Source organism: Pygocentrus nattereri, chromosome 7 (genome assembly GCF_015220715.1).
Source record: "Pygocentrus nattereri isolate fPygNat1 chromosome 7, fPygNat1.pri, whole genome shotgun sequence".
Classification (NCBI taxonomy): Eukaryota; Metazoa; Chordata; class Actinopteri; order Characiformes; family Serrasalmidae; genus Pygocentrus; species Pygocentrus nattereri.
In genome coordinates this window covers 24,281,967-24,308,105 of record NC_051217.1, presented here as the reverse complement: position 1 = coordinate 24,308,105, position 26,139 = coordinate 24,281,967, and the positions used below count along the sequence as shown (strand labels likewise).

The 26,139-nt window shown below is 43.9% G+C and overlaps 1 protein-coding gene across 2 annotated transcripts in view; it reads left to right on the top strand.

The window, feature by feature from the left end:
• Nucleotides 1-10,874: 10,874 nt before the first annotated feature.
• ap2m1b (adaptor related protein complex 2 subunit mu 1b) overlaps nucleotides 10,875-26,139 on the top strand; it is a 30,391-nt gene continuing 15,126 nt past the window's right edge. The window contains exons 1-4 of one of the 2 annotated variants that reach the window (XM_017719522.2): nucleotides 10,875-11,088; nucleotides 15,671-15,787; nucleotides 23,113-23,378; nucleotides 23,824-23,906. In XM_017719522.2, coding sequence (XP_017575011.1) covers nucleotides 15,714-15,787; nucleotides 23,113-23,378; nucleotides 23,824-23,906 — 423 coding nt within the window. In that variant the 5' untranslated portion in view covers nucleotides 10,875-11,088; nucleotides 15,671-15,713. The remainder of the gene's footprint in view (nucleotides 11,089-15,670; nucleotides 15,788-23,112; nucleotides 23,379-23,823; nucleotides 23,907-26,139) is intronic. The other variant, XM_017719524.2, reaches the window with a different exon arrangement.

The following is a 26,139-nucleotide window of genomic DNA, read 5'->3' as shown; positions in this document are numbered from 1 at the left end:
TGGCGTGAGCGAGTGTTTCAGTAGCGTGTCCGTGCGTTTCATCGGCATGAGCGAGCGTTTCACTTGTGTGTGTGAGTGTTTCAGTGGCATGAACGAGCGTTTCACTTGCGTTTGTGAGTGTTTCAGTGGCGTGTGAGAGTGTTTCAGTAGCGTGTCCGAGTGTTTCAGTGGCGTGTGCGAGTGTTTCATTGGCGTGTGTGAGTGTTTCAGTGGCATGAGCGAGCGTTTCACTTGCGTTTGTGAGTGTTTCAGTGGCGTGTGAGAGTGTTTCAGTAGCGTGTGTGAGTGTTTCAGTGGCGTGTGAGAGTGTTTCAGTGGCGTGTGTGAGTGTTTCATTGGCGTGAGCGAGTGTTTCAGTGGCGTGTGTGAGTGTTTCATTGGCGTGTGTGAGTGTTTCATTGGCGTGTGTGAGTGTTTCAGTAGTGTGAGCGAGCGTTTCATTGGCGTGTGCGAGTGTTTCAGTGGCTTGTGTTTCAGTGGTATGAGCGAGTGTTTCATTGGCGTGTGTGAGTGTTTAAGTGGCGTGTGTGAGTGTTTCTGTGGTATGAGCGAGTGTTTCATTGGCGTGTGCGAGTGTTTCAGTGGCGTGTGTTTCAGTGGTATGAGCGAGTGTTTCATTGGCGTGTGTGAGTGTTTAAGTGGCGTGTGTGAGTGTTTCAGTGGTATGAGCGAGTGTTTCATTGGCGTGTGTGAGTGTTTCATTGGTGTGTGTGTGAGTGTTTCAGTGGCGTGTCTGAGTGTTTCAGTGGCGTGTCTGAGTGTTTCAGTGGCGTGTCCGAGTGTTTCAGTGGCGTGTGACAGTGTTTCAGTGGCGTCTGAGAGTGTTTCAGTGGCGTGAGCGAGTGTTTCAGTTGCGTGTGTGAGCGTTTCAGTGGCGTGTGAGATCGTTTCAGTGGCGTGTGAGTGTTCCAGTGGCTTGAGCGAGTGTTTCAGTAGCGTGTCCGAGTGATTCAGTGGCGTGTGTGAGTGTTTCAGTGGCGTGAGCGAGTGCTTCAGTGGCGAGTGTGAGTGTTTCAGTGGCATGTGTTTCAGTGGCATGACCGAGTGTTTCAGTGGCGTGTGCGAGTGTTTCAGTGGCGTGTGCGAGTGTTTCAGTGGCGTGTGTGAGTGTTTCAGTGGCGTGTGAGAGTGTTTCATTGGCGTGTGTGAGTGTTTCATTGGCGTGAGCGAGTGTTTCAGTGGCGTGAGCGAGTGTTTCAGTGGCGTGTGTGAGTGTTTCCGTGGCTTGTGTGAGTGTTTCAGTGGCGTGTGTGAGTGTTTCATTGGCGTGTGTGAGTGTTTAAGTGGCGTGTGTGAGTGTTTCATTGGCGTGTGTGAGTGTTTCAGTAGTGTGAGCGAGCGTTTCATTGGCGTGTGTGTGTTTCAGTGGCGTGTGTTTCAGTGGCGTGTGCGAGTGTTTCATTGGTGTGTGTGAATGTTTCAGTGGCGTGTGAGTGTTTCAGTGTCGTGTGAGTGTTTCAGTGGCATGAGCGAGTGTTTCACTTGCGTTTGTGAGTGTTTCAGTGGCGTGTGAGAGTGTTTCAGTAGCGTGTCCGAGTGTTTCAGTGGTGTGTGAGAGTGTTTCAGTGGCATGAGCGAGCGTTTCACTTGCGTTTGTGAGTGTTTCAGTGGCGTGTGAGAGTGTTTCAGTAGCGTGTCCGAGTGTTTTAGTGGCATGTGAGAGTGTTTTAGTGGCGTGTGAGAGTGTTTTAGTGGCGTGTGAGAGTGTTTCAGTGGCGTGTGAGAGTGTTTCAGTGGTGTGAGCGAGGGTTTCAGTAGCGTGTCCGAGTGTTTCAGTGGCGTGTGTGAGTGTTTCCGTGGCTTGTGTGAGTGTTTCAGTGGCTTGTGCGAGTGTTTCAGTGGCGTGTGCGAGTGTTTCATTGGCGTGTGCGAGTGTTTCATTGGCGTGTGAGTGTTTCAGTGGTGTGTGTGAGTGTTTCAGTGGAGTGTGTCAGTGTTTCAGTAGTGTGTGAGTGTTTCAGTGACGTGAGCGAGTATTTCAGTAGCGTGTCCGAGCGTTTCATTGGCATAAGCGAGCGTTTCACTTGCGTGTGTGAGTGTTTCAGTGGCGTGTGTGTGTTTCAGTGGCATGAACGAGTGTTTCAGTGGCGTGAGTGAGTGTTTCAGTGGCGTGTGTGAGTGTTTCAGTGGCGTGAGGGAGTGTTTCACTTGCGTGTGTGAGCGTTTCAGTTAGGTGTGTGAGTGTTTCAGTGGCGTGTAAGTAATTCAGTGGCATAAGCGAGTGTTTCAGTAGCGTGTGTGAGTGTTTCAGTGGCATGAGCGAGTGTTTCAGTAGCGTGTCCGAGTGTTTCAGTGGCATGAGCGAGCGTTTCACTTGCGTTTGTGAGTGTTTCAGTGGCGTGTGAGAGTGTTTCAGTGGCGTGTCCGAGTGTTTCAGTGGCATGAGCGAGCGTTTCACTTGCGTTTGTGAGTGTTTCAGTGGCGTGTGAGAGTGTTTCAGTAGCGTGTCCTAGTGTTTCAGTGGCGTGTCCGAGTGTTTCAGTGGCGTGAGCGAGTGTTTCAGTAGCATGTCCGAGTGTTTCAGTGGCGTGTGTGAGTGTTTCCGTGGCTTGTGTGAGTGTTTCCGTGGCGTGTGAGTGTTTCAGTGGCATGAGCGAGTGTTTCAGTGGCGTGTGAGTGTTTCAGTGGCGTGAGCGAGTGTTTCAGTGGCGTGTGAGTGTTTCAGTGGCGTGAGCGAACGTTTCAGTTAGGTGTTTGAGTGTTTCAGTAGCGTGTTCGAGTGTTTCATTGGCGTGTGTGAGTGTTTCAGTGGTGTGAGCGAGTGTTTCAGTAGCGTGTCCGAGTGTTTCAGTGGCGTGTCCGAGTGTTTCCGTGGTTTGTGTGATTGTTTCAGTGGCTTGTGTGAGTGTTTCAGTGGCGTGTGTGAGTGTTTCATTGGCGTGTGCGAGTGTTTCATTGGCGTGTGCGAGTGTTTCATTGGCGTGTGAGTGTTTCAGTGGCGTGTGAGTGTTTCAGTGGCGTGTGTGAGTGTTTCAGTGGCGTGTGAGTGTTTCAGTGGTGTGAGCGAGTGTTTCATTGGCATGAGCGAGCGTTTCAGTGGCGTGAGCGAGTGTTTCAGTGGCGTGTGAGTGTTTCAGTGGCGTGAGCGAACGTTTCAGTTAGGTGTTTGAGTGTTTCAGTAGCGTGTTCGAGTGTTTCATTGGCGTGTGTGAGTGTTTCAGTGGTGTGAGCGAGTGTTTCAGTAGCGTGTCCGAGTGTTTCAGTGGCGTGTCCGAGTGTTTCCGTGGTTTGTGTGATTGTTTCAGTGGCTTGTGTGAGTGTTTCAGTGGCGTGTGTGAGTGTTTCATTGGCGTGTGCGAGTGTTTCATTGGCGTGTGCGAGTGTTTCATTGGCGTGTGAGTGTTTCAGTGGCGTGTGAGTGTTTCAGTGGCGTGTGTGAGTGTTTCAGTGGCGTGTGAGTGTTTCAGTGGTGTGAGCGAGTGTTTCATTGGCATGAGCGAGCGTTTCACTTGCATGTGTGAGTGTTTCAGTGGAGTGTGTGAGTGTTTCAGTAGCGTGTGAGTGTTTCAGTGGCGTGAGCGAGTGTTTCAGTAGCGTGTCCGAGCATTTCATTGGCATGAGCGAGCGTTTCACTTGCGGGTGTGAGTGTTTCAGTGGCGTCTGTGTGTTTCAGTGGCATGAACGAGTGTTTCAGTGGCGTGAGTGAGTGTTTCAGTGGCGTGAGTGAGTATTTCACTTGCGTGTGTGAGTGTTTCAGTCGCGTGTGAGTGTTTCAGTGGCGTGATCGAGCGTTTCAGTTAGGTGTGTGAGTGTTTCAGTGGCGTGTGAGCATTTCAGTGGCATGAGCGAGTGTTTCAGTAGCGTGTCTGAGCGTTTCATTGGCATGAGCAAGCGTTTCAGTAGCGTGTCCGAGTGTTTCAGTGGCGTGTCCGAGTGTTTCAGTGGCGTGAGCGAGTGTTTCAGTAGCGTGTCCGAGTGTTTCAGTGGCGTGTGTGAGTGTTTCAGTGGCGTGTGTGAGTGTTTCCGTGGCTTGTGTGAGTGTTTCAGTGGCGTGTGAGTGTTTCAGTGGCGTGAGCGAGTGTTACAGTAGCGTGTCCGAGCGTTTCATCGGCATGAGCGAGCGTTTCACTTGTGTGTGTGAGTGTTTCAGTGGCATGAACGAGTGTTTCATTGGCGTGTGAGTGTTTCAGTGGCATGTCTGAGTGTTTCAGTGGCGTGAGCGAGTGTTTCAGTTGCGTCTGAGAGTGTTTCAGTGGCGTCTGAGAGTGTTTCAGTGGCGTGTGAGATCGTTTCAGTGGCGTGTGAGTGTTCCAGTGGCGTGAGCGAGTGTTTCAGTAGCGTGTCCGAGTGTTTCAGTGGCGTGAGCGAGTGCTTCAGTGGCGAGTGTGAGAGTTTCAGTGGCGTGTGTTTCAGTGGCATGACCGTGTTTCATTGGCGTGTGAGAGTGTTTCCGTAGCGTGTCCGAGTGTTTCAGTGGCGTGTGAGAGTGTTTCAGTGGCATGAGCGAGTGCTTCAGTGGCATGTGAGTGTTTCAGAGGCGTGAGCGAGTGCTTCAGTGGCAAGTGTGAGTGTTTCAGTGGCATGACCGAGTGTTTCATTGGCGTGTGAGAGTGTTTCAGTGGCGTGAGCGAGTATTTCAGTAGCGTGTCCGAGTGTTTCAGTGGCATGAGCGAGTGCTTCAGTGGCATGTGAGTGTTTCAGTGGCGTGAGCGAGTGTTTCAGTTGCGTGTGTGAGCATTTCAGTGGCGTGTGAGATCGTTTCAGTGGCGTGTGAGATCGTTTCAGTGGCGTGTGAGTGTTCCAGTGGCTTGAGCGAGTGTTTCAGTAGCGTGTCCGAGTGTTTCAGTGGCGTGTGTGAGTGTTTCAGTGGCATGACCGAGTGTTTCAGTGGCGTGTGAGAGTATTTCAGTGGCGTGTGAGAGTGTTTCAGTGGCGTGTGAGTGTTTCAGTGGCATGAGCGAGTGTTTCAGTGGCGTGTGAGAGTGTTTCAGTGGCGTGAGCGAGTGTTTCAGTGGCATGTGAGAGTATTTCAGTGGCGTGTGAGAGTGTTTCAGTGGCGTGTGAGAGTGTTTCAGTGGCGTGAGCGAGTGTTTCAGTGGCATGTGAGAGTATTTCAGTGGCGTGTGAGAGTGTTTCAGTGGCGTGTGAGTGTTTCAGTGGCGTGAGCGAGTGTTTCAGTGGCGTTTGTGAGCGTTTCAGTGGCGTGAGCGAGCGTTTCAGTGGCGTGTGTGAGTGTTTCCGTGGCGTGAGCGAGTGTTTCAGTAGCGTGTCCGAGTGTTTCAGTGGCGTGAGCGAGTGCTTCAGTGGCGAGTGTGAGAGTTTCAGTGGCGTGTGTTTCAGTGGCATGACCGTGTTTCATTGGCGTGTGAGAGTGTTTCAGTAGCGTGTCCGAGTGTTTCAGTGGCGTGTGAGAGTGTTTCAGTGGCATGAGCGAGTGCTTCAGTGGCATGTGAGTGTTTCAGAGGCGTGAGCGAGTGCTTCAGTGGCAAGTGTGAGTGTTTCAGTGGCATGACCGAGTGTTTCATTGGCGTGAGAGTGTTTCAGTGGCGTGAGCGAATATTTCAGTAGCGTGTCCGAGTGTTTCAGTGGCATGAGCGAGTGCTTCAGTGGCATGTGAGTGTTTCAGTGGCGTGAGCGAGTGTTTCAGTTGCGTGTGTGAGCATTTCAGTGGCGTGTGAGATCGTTTCAGTGGCGTGTGAGATCGTTTCAGTGGCGTGTGAGTGTTCCAGTGGCTTGAGCGAGTGTTTCAGTAGCGTGTCCGAGTGTTTCAGTGGCGTGTGTGAGTGTTTCAGTGGCATGACCGAGTGTTTCAGTGGCGTGTGAGAGTATTTCAGTGGCGTGTGTGAGTGTTTCAGTGGCATGACCGAGTGTTTCAGTGGCGTGTGAGAGTATTTCAGTGGCGTGTGAGAGTGTTTCAGTGGCGTGTGAGTGTTTCAGTGGCGTGAGCGAGTGTTTCAGTGGCGTGTGAGAGTGTTTCAGTGGCGTGAGCGAGTGTTTCAGTGGCATGTGAGAGTATTTCAGTGGCGTGTGAGAGTGTTTCAGTGGCGTGTGAGTGTTTCAGTGGCGTGTGAGAGTGTTTCAGTGGCGTGAGCGAGTGTTTCAGTGGCATGTGAGAGTATTTCAGTGGCGTGTGAGAGTGTTTCAGTGGCGTGTGAGTGTTTCAGTGGCGTGAGCGAGTGTTTCAGTGGCGTTTGTGAGCGTTTCAGTGGCGTGAGCGAGCGTTTCAGTGGCGTGTGCGAGTGTTTCCGTGGCGTGAGCGAGTGTTTCAGTAGCATGTCCGAGTGTTTCAGTGGCGTGAGCGAGTGCTTCAGTGGCGAGTGTGAGAGTTTCAGTGGCGTGTGTTTCAGTGGCATGACCGTGTTTCATTGGCGTGTGAGAGTGTTTCAGTAGCGTGTCCGAGTGTTTCAGTGGCGTGTGAGAGTGTTTCAGTGGCATGAGCGAGTGCTTCAGTGGCATGTGAGTGTTTCAGAGGCGTGAGCGAGTGCTTCAGTGGCAAGTGTGAGTGTTTCAGTGGCATGACCGAGTGTTTCATTGGCGTGTGAGAGTGTTTCAGTGGCGTGAGCGAGTATTTCAGTAGCGTGTCCGAGTGTTTCAGTGGCATGAGCGAGTGCTTCAGTGGCATGTGAGTGTTTCAGTGGCGTGAGCGAGTGTTTCAGTTGCGTGTGTGAGCATTTCAGTGGCGTGTGAGATCGTTTCAGTGGCGTGTGAGTGTTCCAGTGGCTTGAGCGAGTGTTTCAGTAGCGTGTCCGAGTGTTTCAGTGGCGTGTGTGAGTGTTTCAGTGGCATGACCGAGTGTTTCAGTGGCGTGTGAGAGTATTTCAGTGGCGTGTGAGAGTGTTTCAGTGGCGTGTGAGTGTTTCAGTGGCGTGAGCGAGTGTTTCAGTGGCGTGTGAGAGTATTTCAGTGGCGTGTGAGAGTGTTTCAGTGGCGTGTGAGTGTTTCAGTGGCATGAGCGAGTGTTTCAGTGGCGTGTGAGAGTGTTTCAGTGGCGTGAGCGAGTGTTTCAGTGGCGTGTGAGAGTGTTTCAGTGGCGTGAGCGAGTGTTTCAGTGGCATGTGAGAGTATTTCAGTGGCGTGTGAGAGTGTTTCAGTGGCGTGTGAGTGTTTCAGTGGCGTGTGAGAGTGTTTCAGTGGCGTGAGCGAGTGTTTCAGTGGCATGTGAGAGTATTTCAGTGGCGTGTGAGAGTGTTTCAGTGGCGTGAGCGAGTGTTTCAGTGGCGTTTGTGAGCGTTTCAGTGGCGTGAGCGAGCGTTTCAGTGGCGTGTGTGAGTGTTTCCGTGGCTTGTGTGAGTATTTCAGTGGCATGAGCGAGTGCTTCAGTGGCGTGTGAGAGTGTTTTAGTTGCGTGTGTTTCAGTGGCATGACCGAGTGTTTCAGTGGCGTGTGAGTGTTTCAGTTGCGTGTGAGTGTTTCATTGGCGTGAGCGAGTGTTTCAGTAGCGTGTCCGAGTGTTTCAGTGGCGTGAGCGAGTGTTTGTGTATTTCACAATAAACAGCCACACACAGACATCACACACACACACACACACACACACACACACACACAGAAAAAAGAACTGACCCTCATACACACAGAATAACACACATTTTAAAAGAAGAAATCACACACAGAAAGACAGACACACACAAAATAACACACACAGATAAACAAAAATACACACACAACCACACTGTAAGGGGGAGCGAGGAGGCGGACGCACACGCTGAGATAAGCGAGATTTAATACGGGCAAATCCAGGGTCAAAGTCAAAGCGGTCTTTGAGAGCCAACACGGATAGAACGAGGGTAATACATGATAGACGGCAGAATACAACTGTTAACACAGACAAGCACATTCAACAGAGACCGGTACAATCACACAAAGACTGGCAAACACAAGGGGCATACCCAGGGCTTAAATACACGGAACAATGAGGGACAGGTGAACACAATTGTGGTGGAGTTACCAAACCAAAACAATCGCACATGGACAGGACTGGGACACCAAAACAAAGAAGCACATGGCATGGGAGGAGCCAATCGTGACACACACACACACACACACTGCACAATATCACTCACAAACACACATTGAAAGGAAATCACACACATGCACACACACAAACACACATTGAAAGTAAATCACACACACACACAAATTCATTAACAGAAACAAAAATAAATAAAATATTAAAAATATCAGCAGCCTGTTTATTCTTTACTGTTACTGTGTCCAAGTAACAAGTTCCTTTTTAAGTATGTGTACTTCAGTTAAACAATCTAGCGACTGTTTATCAGTGTGGGAACAAACTGAAAGTGATGTTTATAAAGGAAAAGGTTCTATTTAGGACTAGAGTTTTATACAGAACCACTTGCCTGATTAAATGGTTCTTTCGATGGTGAAAAGGTTTTTCAGATTGATGGAGAATGTGTTGTATGTTGTTCTAGATAGCGCCAAAAAGCATTATGCTACTGTTACAATGTCCAACTTGCCTACAATTGCAAAACCCTTTTTGGTGCTACATAGAACCATTTACAAAAGGGTTCTTAAAAGAACCTTACACATGTTCTCCATTAATCTGAAGAACGATTTCATCCTTAAATGGTTCATTGCATGGGGCAATGGTTCTTCAAATTGTTGTTCTCCATTACATGGTTCTGTATCGCACCCAAAAGGGTTCTGTTATTGTATACAAGCTTGACATCATAACAGTAGCAGAATGCTTTTTTGGTGCTACATAGAACCAAATACAACACATTCTCCATCAACCGTTTCACCATCCAAAGAACCATTTAAAACGGTTTACATTTTGTAAACCATTTACAAAATGGCTCTTCAGATCCCTGATTTAGGAATGATAAGTATGTTCCATAATCACTTGGGCAGCTCCTCAGGGTCTAGACACTTGCAGAAGGAGGTGAAGATGGACTGAGCGTATGCGGTTCCTGCATTCCAGCTTCAGCTTTTGAGGAACAGGTGCTTGCAGAGGGAGGTGAAGATGGACTGAGCATATGTGGTTCCTGCATTCCACCTTCAGCTCTTGAAGAACAGGCACTTACAGAAGGAAATGAAGATGGACTGAGCGTATGTGGTTCCTGCATTCCACCTTCAGCTCTTGAGGAACAGGCACTTGCAGAAGGAGGTGAAGATGGACTGAGCGTATGCGGTTCCTGCATTCCACCTTCAGATTCTTCAGATCCCTGAAAGGCTTAGTTGTTCACAAGCAAGTATGGGGCAAGGTTCACCACTTTGTGAACAACTGCGTGAGCAAATAGTCCAACAGTTTCAGAACAACGTTTCTCAACGTGCAATTTCAAGGAATTTAGGGATTTCATCATCTACAGTCCATAAAATCGTCAAAAGATTCAGAGAATCTGGAGAAATCTCTGCAAGTAAGCAGCAAGGCAGAAAACCAACATTGAATGCCTGTGACCTTCGATCCCTCAGGCAGCACTGCATTAAAAACCAACATCATTCTGTAACGGATATTAACCACATGGGCTCAGGAACACTTCAGAAAACCACTGTCAGTGAACACAGTTCGTCGCTCCATCTACAAGTGCAAGTTAAAACTCTGGATTGTTATCAGCGCAAAGTTCAAAAGCCAGCATCTCTGATGGTCTGGGGGTGTGTTAGTGCCCATGGCATGGGTAACTTGCACATCTGTGAAGGCACCATTAATGCTGAAAGGTTTTGGAGCAACATATGCTGCCATCCAAGCAATGTCTTTTTCAGGGACGTCCTGCTTATTCCAAGCCACATTCTGCACGTGTAACAACAGCGTGGCGTTGTAGTACAAGAGTGTGGGTACTAGACTGGCCTGCCTACACTCCAGAACTGTCTCCCATTGAAAATGTGTGGTGCATTATGAAGCGCAAGATACGACAACGGAGACCCCGGACTGTTGAGCAACTGAAGTTGTACATCAAGCAAGAATGGGAAAGAATTCCACCTACAAAGCTTCAACAATTAGTGGCCTCAGTTCTCAAACGCTTATTGAGTGTTGTTTAAAGGAAACGTGATGTAACACAGTGGTAAACATGCCCCTGTCCCAACTTCTTTGGAACGTGTTGCAGGCATCAAATTCAAAATGAGTGAATATTTGCAATAAACAAAGTTTCTGTTTGAACATTAAATATCTTGTCTTTGTAGTGTATTCAAGTGAATATAGGTTGAAAAGGATTTGCAAATCATCGTATTCTGTTTTTATTTATGTTTTACACAATGTCATACAATTCATTGGAACTGGGGTTGTATACAGCACCAAAAAACATTCTTCCATTGTTATACTGAACCCTTTTTGGTGCTACATCGAACGCTTTTTAAAAAGGTTCTGTATAAATCCATCTGCAGCACATTATCATTATCGTTGAAGAACACTCACAATGCAAAGAACCCTTTAATCATGCAAACGGTTCCTGATTGTTCATGGTTCTAAATAGAACCATTCCCTTTACTAAAGAACCCTTAAAAAAACATCTTTTGTAAGTATATACAGTCAATAAAGATTATTCTTCAAGGTTGCTTTCATAAAGGCAATGGTTATACTCAGAACTGTGAGTTCTATGTGGAACCATTTCATGCTTGAATGGTTCTTTGCATGGTAAAATGGCTCTTCAGTGGATCTTGATGGAGAATGTGTTGCATATGTCAAGCTTGTCACTTTTCTGTACTTCATATTTTAGAACCTTTATAGTTTTGTGGAAAGGTTCTATATAGAACCCTATACAACATCAATCTTGAAGAACTATTAAAGCATAGAGAACCCATGGTTCTCAATAGAACCATACCCTGTACTAAAGAACCCTTGAAGAATCGTCTTTTTGGGGGGAATGTACGCAAATGTCTCGTTAGGAAATGTGCATCGATCCACAATCGTTCAAGAAAGAATCACGGTGCAGCTGAGAATCGATTGTTTTCGGCCCACCCACTGATACGGTGCACATCGTGCTGTTTTGCAGCAGTACAGCGAGAGCGGACAGAGGCTTGGGAGCGGCAGGGTTGCCAGCTCGGGCGTTTTTAATCTGGCAACCCGGGTTGGGGAGCGGTCGGACATCTTGATGAGGATGAGCTGCTGAGAGACCGCAGTGTGACCAGGGAGCTCTGCCTCAACAACAGCGAATAAATTACCTTTAGTGCTCCTTTTCGGGCTCACCCAGAGAGCCGTCGGTAAGTGTGAAGCTCTGTTTTCGCTGTTTATGTAAATTAAAATCCCGGCGAAGGAAACGAGTTGAATTCGGGAAGCTTTATCTCAGCCACGACCAGCTAATGGAGCCAACACAAGTGCTTCTACGAGGCTGAATTTGGCTTCCTATTCCCCAGCTTCTCGTTCGAATTTTCCCGTTCCACCTTAAATGGGGCTGCAGTCTGCAGCCTGGCTCCTGAAGCGCTCGTAGTACTTGCTGCGGCGTTTAAGGTGGAACGGGGAAATTCGAACCAGACGCTATCGAGTAAGAAGCTAACTAGTAGCAATCTAGTATTTTGGCAAGATGATGTGTGTGGGCTTATATTTAACCCGATGGACCGCAGAAACCGTAAAATATTATATCTTTAACGTTATTTAAAGAATAGTTGGTGCCAAAATCGTAGCTAAGCTAGGTTAGCGTGTTTGCTTGTTAGTCTGCCTGACACGAACTGGTTAGCTTAGCTTATTTTAGCATAGCCAGCAGTGATGGCCAGGTCATTTAATCACATTTCAAACGCTGGTTTTGTTTTAAAATGAACATGTGTTTGATTATTTCGCACCTTAGACGTGGGTAATAATCTTAAGCACGGTATTATTTCACCAAAATCAAGAAAAACAGGGACAGTATTTTTTCCGTTGGGTGGCTGGCTAGTAGGCATTCAGCTTAACATACAGCGAAAATGTTCCTATTTTCTGCTCTAACACGTCTAATTTAGATAATCGACTAATTGCCGAACACTTCATGGGGTTAAAAGTGGTGTTTCTGAACAGGACACTCGCTCAAATGTGCATTTAACGCTACACGGTTGGGAAGCTGCCATAATCCAGCAGCGCCTGCCCGCCGCAGTGCCTTTGGGCGACATGTCGGCCGCTGCGGGTCGGTGGAACAGCGGCAGTGCGGGTATAACGTTACAGAAACAGCGGTTTTCTGATTAAACCGGTTTATTATAGCAGATTATTTCTTACAGGAGCTCGTTTTGAGTTCACATGTGCTGAACTAGTGATGCAGTGTGCGGTCTGCAGTGTGACATGACCTGATTGGTCCCAGCTGGTATTTATGCGTCTAAAAGCCCAAAGTGAAGTGTCTGTCTGATCTGTGGAGCCGCTTAGGTGACATGGTGATTACTTTTTAATAAGACGTGGCCACAAGTTAATATATTGAGGCTATGGAGTAATATATTGAAGCCACATGTTACTATTTTGAGGCCACAATATGCTATATTCAAGCCACACATGAATATATTGAGGCCACAGGTTGCTACATCGATGCCAGAATATGTAATATTGAGGCCATGGGGTAATATATTGAAGCCACAGGTTACTATTTTGAGGCTACAATATGCTAAATTCAGCCCACAAATTAATATATTGAAGCCACAGATTACTAAATTGAGGCCAGAATATGCAATATTGAGGCCACACGTTTATATTACTCCATAGCCTCAATATATTTTGAAGCCACAGGTTACTATTTTGAGGCCGCACTATGCTAAATTGAGGCCACAAATGAATAAATTTAGACCACAAATTAATATATTGAGGCTATGGGGTAATATATTGAAGCCACAGATTAGTATTTTGAGGCCACAATATGCTAAATTCAGGCTACAAATTAATATATTGAGGCCACAAATTAATAAATTGAGACCACAAATTATGAGAAAATGATGACTGTCTCGTTGGGGGCTCAGTACTAATGAGTGGTTGTTAATTATTCTTATGAAGGTAATGTATAGGCGTGGGGTTATACAGGCTCCATCGTTATAAAACCTGCACAGTCACTGGTTTGTCTGATTTGGTGAATAAAGCTTTCAGTTCACTGATTTGTTGGAGTTCATACATACAGGCGCACTGGAAATATACAGCTGGTCACTGGAAAGCGGTGGTCGAGAGCCGGGAGCGCTCATTACAGCACTCTTAATTACAATAATTACAAACCGTGTGTTTGAGAGACTTTTAGCTTTGTGTTTATTTACCCGAGATGGTAAAGGTAGTGCATCTCATCGGCGTGTCCTTGGTTGGTTTCTCTGTTCTCAAGAGCATTAACACTACCAGGTGTATTTTTAGGTCTTCCTAAAAGGAGAGGATTAGTGAGGGGCTCACAGGTCGAGCTTTCGCCTTCCTTGCTCTTTATTATGGATAAAGTGTTAAATTCAGAGGTTAGTCACACGTCTGTGAAGCAAAATTTGTTTTATAATATGACTTTTTATTATTAATACACTGTACTGGCTGGTAACTGCGAGGGATGTAACAGTGCGGTATTGTGTATTGAATTGTATTACAACTTTGTTGTATTGTGGCTGGCTGTTTAATCAGGACACTGGACAGCACAGCCTCTGTTTCATGTGGTCATTTAAATGTTTTAATGCTTTAATAAACTGAAAATGGAAATGGTAAGAATTTAACCGAAGACACGTTTTCAGTCGCTCGTTTTTTACTGTGTTAAAATCAAGGCGCCACCATATTTTACCGTATTGAAATAGACTTTCCTGAACCGTTACACTCGCCGTCACCACTGTCCTTTTGCAGCTTTGAGCCTGTTCAAGATTCAGGTGTTACAATACAAAGCACTATAGAAATTCTCAGTATAAGAAACCACAAAAACAGAATGAGAGCGAGAAAATATGCAACATATTGTCACTGTCCAAAGAAAAACGAGTGTCCCCAAAATAGTGACTTCACAGGAGAAGTCAAAAACACTAACCTTTCAGTGCAAGTTAATGTAAAGAGGTTTTATTGCAAGTGATTTTAGAGCATTTCTGGTGGTCCATTCGTCAGGATATTCACACAACGTCAAGGATTTTGGTGTAGAAAACTAAAAATTGACAAAAATGAAGATGCGTGGTTTACGTTGGACAGTGGCGCTGCATGTCGTTGATGTTGAAGGACGCGTGTGTGTGTGTGTGTATATGTGTGTGTGTGTGTGTATATATATATATATATATATATATATATATATATATATATATATATATATATATATATATATATATATATATATATACACACACACACACACACACACGATGACTTGTCTGGTTCAGAATCTCAAACGGTTTCCTTTGGTCCAGGTCTAGAGTGGCATACACTCAACACAGAATGCTTAAAACTTCGGTGTTATAAGATTCATCCTTATATCTTGATATTAGGCAGCACATTTGGCTTACTGGAACCTTTCTGCGATGCTTGTTCTTACGCTTGAGTCGTGAATGACAAACACTGCAGGGTATTTTGTACACGCTCGCATTGGCGAGATATATTTTTGAGTGTTGTCTCCTTCTTCACTTGCGTGGCCCTTGATGCGGAAAGCATAAATCAGGCCTTGTCGTGCACGTTGGGCGTGCATCGCGCGGTTTTATGAAAGGCTCCACTGATAACACAGCAGTGGCAGTAGTAAGATAGAGAGTCACTGTGGTTACCATTTCTGATCTAGTCCACTTTATCAGGGTTTCATGTATTGGAAAGTACATCACAGTCACAGTAAACCATAATACAATCGCAGTATTTTCATACTGTTTTCCTGTTTTCTTCTTTCACATTCTTCTTTTGTGCTGTGCGTATTGTGACCTAACCAGAGTACTGAACCTGGACTCTGTCCCTAAATCACCCTTTACGGACGATCTTTTATTTTTCTGAGCCAAATCAATCACAGCTCTGGAGAACCAAAACATTTTTAATACAGGAACAATTTCATAACGCATGGAAATCATGTCCTAAGAAATGCAAATCATATCAAACTTGAAAATTCTTGTTCAGCCAAATATGTGTATTTATACAGTACTGTGTGAAAGTTTTAGGCATCTAAAGAAATTTTTTAAACACTTTACCTCAGCAGGGAGTTTATCACAATATACATTAGAATAAAGTCATATTCATAACTCAAATAAACATAAAAACAATAAAAAGTAACAAGATTTCTTTGGTCCATATTTTTCCCCGACACCTTCACAGCTGCCACAGAGACTTGTTCATATCATCAATTACATCATGAGCTCAATTTACTGAAGCACTGATTGGTCAAACCAGGAGCTGCTGTTTAACTACATATAATACTGGGCTTCCTCGAGGAGAGGTTTGGAAATGTTTATCCAGAAAATCCAGAAAATCACTGTTTATTACATATATATAAAATCATTATTAATTAATTTTCTATGCATTTTGTTTATTCAAATATTAACACTTTTCTCAGCAACTAAACACAAACCACACAAATAAATAGATGTTGAAAATGTGTCTTGGGTGCCTTTCATACAGACTTTCATACAGTACTTTGTGTGTATATATATTTGTGTGTGTATATTTTTTATATATATATATATATATATATATATAATAATTATTCTGCCTTCATGCATATCAGTCTTTGCATTGCTTCAGAAAACAGCCTGATTTCCCTGCCGAGCTCCATATTTAATGCAAATGCGAACTCGCTGCTGGAAATAGCGCAGCGCTGTTATGACGTGGCAGACTTATAGCTGAGTTGATGTGGCTTCCGTGAGTTTCTCTCTAATGCCCTCATCATTTCAGGTTATTGTGTGTCGGTAACCTCGTTTCTCTTCCTTCCAGTTTTCCCACCATGGCCAGCGAACACTAAGCAGAGGCTGCCACCATGATCGGAGGACTTTTCATCTACAACCACAAGGGCGAGGTGCTGATCTCCCGCGTCTACCGCGATGACATAGGGTGAGAGCCGCTCGGTCCATTGGCGTCCCATTTGTGTTGGGACTGGAGGATACGACGGGCGCAGTGGACAGAGCATAGGGTTTGTGGTTTGGGTGTGGCGAAAGGGAAGGAAGATAGCTGCAGGAAGGTTTTGTAACCATTTGATCTGCTGTATTATCCAGTATTTTTGAGTTTAAGCACCACATCCAGTTCAGCCCACATTCACGTTTGTTTCAAGTCAGTTGTTTTAAGCCTTTGCATTTGCATCGAAGTGTGAAATTGTTTTTGTCTGTGAAAACTACAGATATATAGATAGATTAAAAAAATAATAATATATAGAGATAGATAGATATGAATATATATATATATCAATATCAAGAAAAATATATACAGAGGCAAAAAGGAACAGAGTTGAATACAGAGCAGTGCAACACACTACAATACACTACATATCTTTTAGTCCAGCTCCTTAATCTTAGATTACATTTAAAGTTGTTTTTGACACAAATTTTGCACAAAACAGCAAAATGTTCCCAAAGACCCAGACCCTGACTGTTAAAAGCACGGTTGCCGTGGTTACGTGGGGTCTGTAAATCGCTGCCTGTCGCAGAGCCGGGAAGCGCGTGTGAGTGAGTCACTGGTGTTTGCTGAGCTGAGCAGGGCTGGAAGAACGAGGGAGCTCAGAGGGTAAAGGAAGAGGAGATGCTGAATAGACAGATGGACCCAGCCTGAAAACGTACAAACATAAAATTCTAAGGTCTTGGAGATCGATGACAAGAGCTGCGTCATGGGGCTTGACGCTGTTTTCACATATAGTTTGTTTTAAAAGAACCAAGCGGAGTTCTGTTAGAGTGAACCGGGAAGGGAATTGACTGCAAACGACCTCAGTCTGTTTTGTGTTCACAGTGTAAGTGAACTGTAAAGATGTTGGGCCGTTTCAGCATCTGTAGTGGACTCAGACCGCTGAGTCATGGTTTCTTTTGCGTATGTGAACAGACCAAACGAACTCGGACCCCTCTAAACCAAAAACAACCACCTCAAGAGTTCGGTTCATTTGTAGTTCGTTTTGTGGTCAGATTGATTTGTGCATTGTGAAAACGAAACGGCCCCCGTCCGCTTTAGCTTTGCTTTATGCTGAAGACCTTGAGGCTCAGCGTACACATAGCCACGGTCTTCAGCACCTCAGCAGGTAAAACAGACCAAGGGTCATTTATGAGGTTCTACTCAGGATATTGTCTGTCTGCGATCTGAGACAGACAGCAACACTGACTTATTAAAGCAATAAGATGCGAGAGTTCGCGTGATTTTACCATGTTAAAGACCTGAGCTGAGGGCTCTGAACGCTGAATGAACGAACCTTCGCTGGGTGGAGCTTCAGTGAGGAGCACAGCCAAAAACAGAGCCCACCCCCGCGGACCCACAGGGCCATTTTTACAATTTTGCGCAATGCGCTTAAGCCAATCGTTTCAGCGCGGCCAATAGGAGAGCAGCAGGCGGGTCTGCTGATTCTTCTTGTCACCCGATAGGTCGGATTTATCAGAGAATACTGCCCACTTGCCAAGCGCTTTGCACCGTGAGTGCTGTGAAAGTTCTAAAGGAGCTGTAGTGTAAGTGGTCTAAGATGTCAAATCACCTGTGAACACAATAAGAACTGAGGCCATTTGCAGTTGGTTCCCTTCCAGGTTCACTTTAACACTTTTTTTTTTTTTAATTTAAATGAACCTTATGTGAAAACACTGTCAGTGAGTCCACTTCAGACACTGAAATGGCCCAAGTGTGAAAACGCCCTGAAACTATGCTGACAAAAAAATGTAAAATGCTCATCATTGTCATATTCAAATTGTTACAGCTTTATGAACATCTCTAATTGTTGAGTTCAGTCAGTTTATCAGTATAAAATTGTTAAATAAATCTGTGTTTAGAACAAGTTAAAAATGAGTGACCCATTTTGTTGATTGCGTTGGGCACAGAAGGGCCCAGCATTAAGAGTTCCTTTCACTGGAACTAAGGGTCCAACCCAACTCCTGAAAAAACACCCCCATACCATAATCCCCCCTCCACCAAACTTTACACTTGGCACAATTAAGTCAGACAAGTACCGTCTCCTGGCAACCGCCAAACCCAGACTCCTCTATCGGATTGCCAGATGGAGAAGCGTGATTGGTCACTCCAGAGAACACGTCTCCACTGCTCTAGAGTCCAGTGGTGGCGCTTTACACCACTGCATTCCACGCTTTGCATTGTGCTTGGTGATGTACGGATTGGATGCAGCTACTCTGCCGTTCCATGAAGCTCTCTATGCTGTTCTTGAGCTGATCTGAAGACCACATGAAGTTAGGAGGTCTGTAGCGATTGACTCTGCAGAAAGTTGGTGACCTCTGCGCACTATGCCCCTCAGCATCCACTGACCCCGCACTGTCATTTCACGTGGCCGACCACTTCCTGGCTGAGTTGCTGTCGTTCCCAGTCGCTTCCACTTTGTTATAATCAGGGGTGCACATAACTTTTTTAGTGAGTTACTCATGTGAGTACCAGCAAATAGTGTTTGGTACTCACCTCATCCGTGATAAGTCTTAAAAGTCCTCCTCACTATCCACCGCACTGTCGCCCCCATTGTCCTCCTCAGATGCTGCTGCTGCTATAGATGTACTTCCTTGCCCTTGGTTGAGCCTCCGGTTGGCTGTCTCCATCCACAGGTCAACAGCTGGCTTTGGGTTAAATGTCTCTGTGGTCTCCTTTGACAGGTGGATGTGCATATGGGCTGAGAGACGAGCATGTGACAGGCGGGATCTGTATTTGTTTTTGATTGTTAAGATGTGAAAAACCTCTCTCACAAGCTGCACTGCTCAAAGGCAGTGCAAGAGACAGCTTAACCAGCTCTTTGATGTTGGAGTAAGCATCCGGGTTACTTGGATTATTTACTATTTGGACTAGGTCATACACAGAAGATGCTCCCAGCCGTTTTGCTGCCTGCTTTAAGCGCATCCATTCTGTCAGAGTGATGTCTTTATTGAGCTGCAAGATGGCCTCGTATTTTTGGAGAATGTTGCAAATTGTTGTGTTTCCAAAACTGTGGAGGCCTTGCATTTCCTGAGGCCAGGTTGAATGGTCAAATACTAAGAAGTGATCACATGACTTAAGGGAGTCATATCTAGTTTCAAACTCTTCAATTAACGCACTGAGTAAGTCTGTCTTGTCTATGTCAGCCTCAGCATTAGAAACAGTCTGTGCACTATGGTCTCCAGCATCAAGCATAAGTTTGAATTGCCCAATGGCCACCATGAGTTCGTCCTTACATTCCCCTATGGTCAGCTTTTCTTTCTGAAATCTGATTGATGTGGTCTTCAAAATGTTGCCAATGTCAACCATGTGTGTTAGAAAGCATTGAAAACGCTCTGTGCAGATATGCTGCAAGTCAGGGTTATCACTTGTAGCCAATTGCATTTTAATGGCTGGCAATAGTCTTGATATTTTTAACAGTACTTCGTGCCGCCATGCAGACCACCTAATATTATGAAACTTTCCCAATTTCACAAAGGAGATCCCATTTTCTTCACATAGCTTCTGCAATGCAGCCGTTTTTTTTCGCACCACCTTTCTGTAAATAAAACTGCAGCAGCCTGACCACAGACTGATTGAAGGTGTTGCAGTACGGAACCTTGCGGTCAGCTGATTTTGCGCAATTCTCCAGCGTGTGTGCAGTGCACAGAATGTGCACAAGATTGTCTCCAATCGCAACTAGTCCCTTTAGTTTTGGCACAACGCCGTTGTACACCCCGACGTTAACAGCTGCGCCGTCTGTGCACACAGCGACCAACTTTGTTCTCCAGTCGTCCAAGCATGCGTCCTGAAAAAGTTTTACAAGCCCGTCTGTTATTGCCTGTGCGGTGCGGTCGGCACCCAATTCGACCAATCCGAGAAAGTCTGACGAAAACTCTCCATTGGTGGATACTGACACAATGTACACGATTTCCTGCTCAGTTTTTGTGATGTCTTCGGACCCGTCAAAAAGCAGTCCCCAAAACTGAGCAGCCTGCAACTTTGCTCGTAGCTCCCTGCTGATGGTATGCGCTATGCTCTGCATAATCCTTGTGCCCCCTTCACGTGAATGATAAGCAGTCCCAACATTAACTCCTAGCCGCTTCAGCAACGGAATATCCTCCGCAAATGACGACATGGGACGGGTGTGTTTCGCTTTATGGAAAGCAAGGAGAAAAACGTTAAAAAGGGCTTGCCTTTGTTGATCAGTAAGCTTGTCTCGCCATCTGCTAAGTGGACGACTTGCTATGTCTTCTCGGCTAGCTTGTTTATTAGCAATGGCTTGCGCCACAGTGGCATGTTCCTTGCTCTTTTCGTGTTTGTTAAATAACGGATGATTGAAATTCTTCGACCCTTTATAAAATGCACCTGTTTTGTCTGCTAGCTGTGGATGGGCACGGCAAATCTTGCACCACATTTCTGTTCGCTCATCATTAGCCTCAAGCCACGGCACTTCTTGCAGCCACTTCTCCGAAAAAAGTCTTTTCTTCGGCTCTGGCTCCAGTTGCTGTTTCTTAGTTGGGGGCGAAACTCCAAAGAAGCTGCTTACTGTTGTCTGTTTCTTCTTAGACATGTTTGACTATAATTACCAACATTTACCGATGTACACTGGCGACTTGAGCAGTCATGTGAAATATTTCAGGAGGGATCGTCAGTACGCAAGAGCGCGGTAGTGACCCAAGTGGCAGTACGCGTTGCTAATTTTTGTCGCGCATGCGTACCTGCGTACCAGTTATGTGCATCCCTGGTTATAATCCCTCTGACAGTTGACTGTGGAATATTTAGTAGTGAGGAAATTTCACGACTGGACTTGCTGCACAGGTGGCGTCTGATCACAGTGCCACGCTGGAATTCACTGAGCTCCTGAGAGCGACCCATTCTTTCACTAATGTCTGTAGAAGCAGTCTGCAGGCCTAGGGGCTTGGGTTTATACACCTGTGGCCATGGAAGTGATTGGAACTCCTGAATTCACTGATTTGGGTGGGTGAGTGAATACTTTTGGCACTATAGAGTATTCACTGTATATAGTCCTAACAGTATACAGTACAGTTTCTGCAGCACTTTATTTCATTTGATGTCCAGTCTACTCCAGCCAAACTTTGAATAAAGCATATATGAGACAAGTGACACCAGGTAAAGATTATTAAGGAAGAAGCAGGGCTGTCAGTCCTGTAGTGATATTTAATGTGACAATGGTGTTTCTTGCTAAATGGAGAGAAAAAAAGCAGCTGTTAGGATAAATGTAGTAAATTAACTCTTACTTCCAGTATGAAAAGATGAACTGGTTTTCAGCATGAAATGCATAAGCTGCAATATCTGAGTCATCAAACCAGACCTGCGTTACTTTCTCTGAAGGAGTTGAAGTCTATAAAATATGCTTTTCTGTCTCTAAGTGTTCAGTGGGCTGTAGACACAGTGGGTGTGAGTCACTTTGGCGAACCAGATAACCTGATAAGGGTTTACTGTCTGTTCAGTTTAAACATGCACTTTGGATCCCTTCCAGCTTCAGGCAGGAGAAATACTACTACTACTTATATTTAATAAGTAGAATAATAATTATTATAATAGTAATAAAACATTTTGGTAGATTAAACAAGTGGGTTTGAGACGAATAAAATACAAAGGAGCAAAAGACAAATTTTAAAATTAGTAAGGGTATGTACTCTAATGTGCACTAGAGGTGGACGATATGGCAAAAATGTAATATCACGACACTTCAAGAAATTTTCATGTCACAATACTTGTGTTTTTGGACATCTGATCAGTTGACACATTGGAAAAAGAACAAGTAGCACTACATTAAAAATAATCCTATAGGGGCTCCTGAGTGGCGCAACCGTCTAAGCACCTAGCCTGTCCTATGTAGCGGGTTGAATTGGAAATAACTAAAATTGGGGAGAAATCAGGTCAAAAATAAATAAATAAATCAAAAATTTGAAAAGGGATTATTTTTTTAATCAAACCAGTGAACAACATGATTTTTACGCAGTATTTGGCATGCTGTGTTGCAGTAAATCCAGTTCAACAGGACAAATTTTGCTCTCTTTTTAATTAAACATGCAGTTGGTCAGTGTTCCTACGATTACTGATGGTATGCATGATACACTAAGTATTCGCTTGTCTGGCTTCACACACATATATGAACTTGAGTGACATCCCATTCTTAATACATAGGGTTTAACATAATGTCGGCCCACTATATGCAGCTATAACAGCTTCAACTCTTCTGGGAAGGCTTTCCACAAGGGTTAGGAGTGTGTATATGGGGAATTTTTTACCGTTCTTCCAGAAGCGCATTTGTGAGGTCAGACACGTTGCACAGATGGCGTCCGATCACGGTACCACGCTGGAACTCACTGAGCTCCTGAGAGCGACCCATTCTTTCACTAATGTTTGTAGAAGCAGTCTGCAGGCCTAGGGGCTTGGTTTTATACACCTGTGGTCATGGAAGTGATTGGAACACCTGAATTCAATGATTTGGATGGGAGAGTGAAAACGTTTGGAAATATAGTTTATGTTCAGAAAAGCATATTGTGTCGTATTGTGACATAATTTATCATGATAACAATATATATTGTCACAGTACCCAGCCATATTGTGCTATATATATATATATATATATATATATATATATATATATATATATATATATATAAACAAACAGATTACAAAGTGAGGACAAACTCATAAACAAGAAGAATGAAACTTACACAGTGTAGTTTTAAGTTTTGGGGATTTGGATGCCTCTCTGGTGGAAGTATGTAATTGCATACAAAATGCTGAAGAGCATTTTGGGTTGTGCTTTGGACTCCTTCCTCGAGAGGGTGAATCTGAGGATTTAAAGTGAATTCAAAGAGAACTCGCTCATTACTATTATTGTCATGTCATGTCTGTGCATGTGAAATTTATGCGTAAAGACGTATAGCGAGGTGTGAATCTCCCAACTCAATAGCTCTAACTTTTAAATGATTAATTCAGGCTTTATAGGGTGGCTCACATAAGCAGACGCTCACTGTATTTTTGCAACTCTCACATATATGTTGCTGTTGTCGGAAGAAAACCTTGTATCTCCAAAATAACTTCACAGAAGGAAGAAAAAAAACTATTTTTAATGTAAGTCAATGGAGCCAGATTTTTTCCAGTCATTTTGGGCCGTTTCTTTTGGTCCATTCATCATGACATTTATACATGATGTAAAAAAAAAAACAGGCACTTTCAGATTTTGGAGATAGGAGGTTTTCTTCCGACAGCAGCAATATATTTATTCTTCATATTTATGCTCACCTGTTGTGTCTGTTTTGTTGCAGGAGAAACGCAGTGGATGCGTTCCGGGTGAACGTTATCCATGCTCGGCAGCAGGTTCGCTCTCCTGTCACCAACATAGCCCGCACCAGTTTCTTCCACGTCAAACGTTCCAACATCTGGCTGGCCGCTGTGACCAAGCAGAATGTCAACGCAGCCATGGTGTTCGAGTTCCTCTACAAGATGTGTGACGTTATGACCGCTTACTTTGGCAAGATCAGCGAGGAGAACATCAAGAACAACTTTGTGTTGATCTACGAGCTGCTGGATGGTAAAGTGGAACTCATTCATTTGTTCATTCAACTCTTGGCTATGTGTGATTACCTTTAGCCCAGGAAATGCAGATGCTGATATTTTAATAATGTCTGTTGTCAGTCGTAGATGCTGTCTCTCTTTCTCTCTTCGTGTTCCTTTTTTCCAGCATATTCCTGCTTTCCGTCATCCCAAAGTGTGTCTGGAGTTTCTGTCGTGCTGTTGTTTTTTTAGGTTTTGATTTTTATGGCTTGTAGATGAGAAAATCAAAACCTAAAGAAAATACTGCGCAGACAGTGCAGCGTCTCTGCGCATCTCGGGAGTGATCTCACAACAGTCCTAACTAGGCTGCTTGTGAGGAGCGTGGGTGTTTGACAAGAGTGCTTATTGAGTAGTGTTTAGTGAGTGTCCATGTGTCAGGTAAATCACCGTTCACTTGCTTGGTTGTTTTCCTGCTACTATAGAGATCTTGGACTTTGGTTACCCCCAGAATTCTGAGACTGGCGCGCTAAAGACCTTCATCACTCAGCAGGGCATAAAGAGCCAGGTGGGTGCAAGAAGAAAGCCCAGAGGTTATTGCTACTTATTTGCCCAGTATGAAGTGATGATTTAGCCAAGAATCTAATTTATACAGCTTTCACTTCACCCCAGATGTAGTTGATCATCCAGGACATGTTTGCTGTCCGATGTTTGTTTTGCGCTGAAGTTACGAGTCTAACATAAGAAAATTAAGGCTTCAAGCTGGCTGTATGTCATACGGCATCAGAAACCACATAATTAATCTTTAAACATTTGACAATTTGACACAAATCAAAGTTAGTGATTGGGTATAAGCTTCTAATCCTTGTCAGCTAGATTAGCTTCATAGCTCCAGTGCAAAACTGAAATAGTGGGATGCACATGCCTTGGCTGAAGGTCTACATTCGCTGTAGGCAGAAAATTGTGTGTTAATTTGACTTTGGGCCAAGCCATCACTTCCAGTGCTAATTATTGCCATTTGTCTTTTTAATTAGGCTAATTAGTAGAGAAAGTTTACCTTTTTTTAATCATTAAAGTGTAACACACACCTTGAGCTTTCCAAATATCTAAAGATTAAAAGTGAGTTTTCTAACATGTGGTTATTTATTGTTGTTGTTAGATTTATTTATTAGTTAAAAAAACTTAATACAACATCACTCTGGAAAAAAATTGTCACTGCAAGTAGAATTAAAGTGAATCTTGCCAAATCTGGAAACCCTAACCAGGTTGCAGAGACCTGTAGAGAGCAGAGGACGCAGCATCTTTGACATGCGTGCTGTCTAATGTAAAAAGAAATATTTTTTTGGGTTCCCCAGCTTGCCACACTGGCAGACCCCTTTAAGAAGCCTCCAGGAGCCCTTTTGAAAAGAACGGTTCTTGAATGAAGTAAAACTGCTGAAGCAAGATGCTTGATGAAGCCCAGTGAAGTAGTTTGAAGTTCCTGTTAGAGCTTGTAGAGTTTTAAGGGTTCCTCCAATAACCTTTAATGGGTTTATATGGGACGTTTTTAAGCACTGAAAATCGATCTTTCAGTTCTCTAAATAACCTGTTGGAAATTTGAGGCCCTGAAAGTTTTACAGGGTTTTATTCTCAGTTATGAATGTGGTGACATTTTTGCATAACGTCCAGGCAAATCATCTTGCAGTCTTTAGATGCTACTGATGATTCAGTAGTGTTTAGTCTTTTTTGTCACACTGATTAAAAAAAAATGCGCTGAACTGCTTTGATAAAAATGAATGAAAGTTAGAGATTCACATAGCTTTTCTGTTTTATTATTTTTTAAAAATATCTTAATTATTGAGTCAAATATTCACAATGTTTATGAATAACTACTGTATGGCTAAGCTTTACAGGCCATGCTTTCTCCGTCTGCGATTGTCGATGAAGCTTCTTTCTTTTTTGCATTTTTCAAAAAACCCCAGCTGCTCCTATGTGGACATCATTCATCGCTTAGGGGTGTAGAAAATACTTCAGTCTTGTTAAATAGCATGTATTAAAGTTAAAGCCAGTGAGAGACTTTGCATTTTTGGCATACTGACACAGTACTGAGTGAAAGATTTAGCCATCTAAGCAAACTTTTTAAACACTTTACCTCAGCAGTGAGTTTATCATAATACACATTAGAATAAAGTCATATTCATAATTCAAATAAACATAAAATCAAAAAAAGGTAACAAGAATTTCTTGGGTCCATATTTCACTATTGTGTGTGTGTATGTGTGTGTGTGTGTGTGTGTACGTATATGTGTATGGGTATGTGTGTATATATATATATATATATATATATATATATATATATATATATATATATATATATATATATATATATATATATATATATATATATATATAAAATCATTATTAATCAGTATTCTATACATTTTGTTTATTCAAATATTAACACTTGGCAAATAAACACAAACTACACATAAATAGTTTTTGGAAATGTGTCTTGGGTGCCTAAGTCTTTGGCACAGTACTGTATGTCTCAGATTATCTTTGAAGGAGCCAACTGGTAGGTCAGCTTTGTTTCAGTTCTAACTGTTGTGTGACCGGATTGCTTTGGTGGAGTTGTCACCTTGGTATGAATCACATTTTTGATTTAGCTTCTCAACACTGATGATACTGGGTTTCAGGAAATGAGCAAGTGTTTCAAATGTCAGAAGTTTTATTTATTGTAATTTAAACCTATAAACAAAGACATAAGTGCATCGTGAATATCATCGCTGTCCAAAGAAACACATGTAGCTCCAAAATAGTAA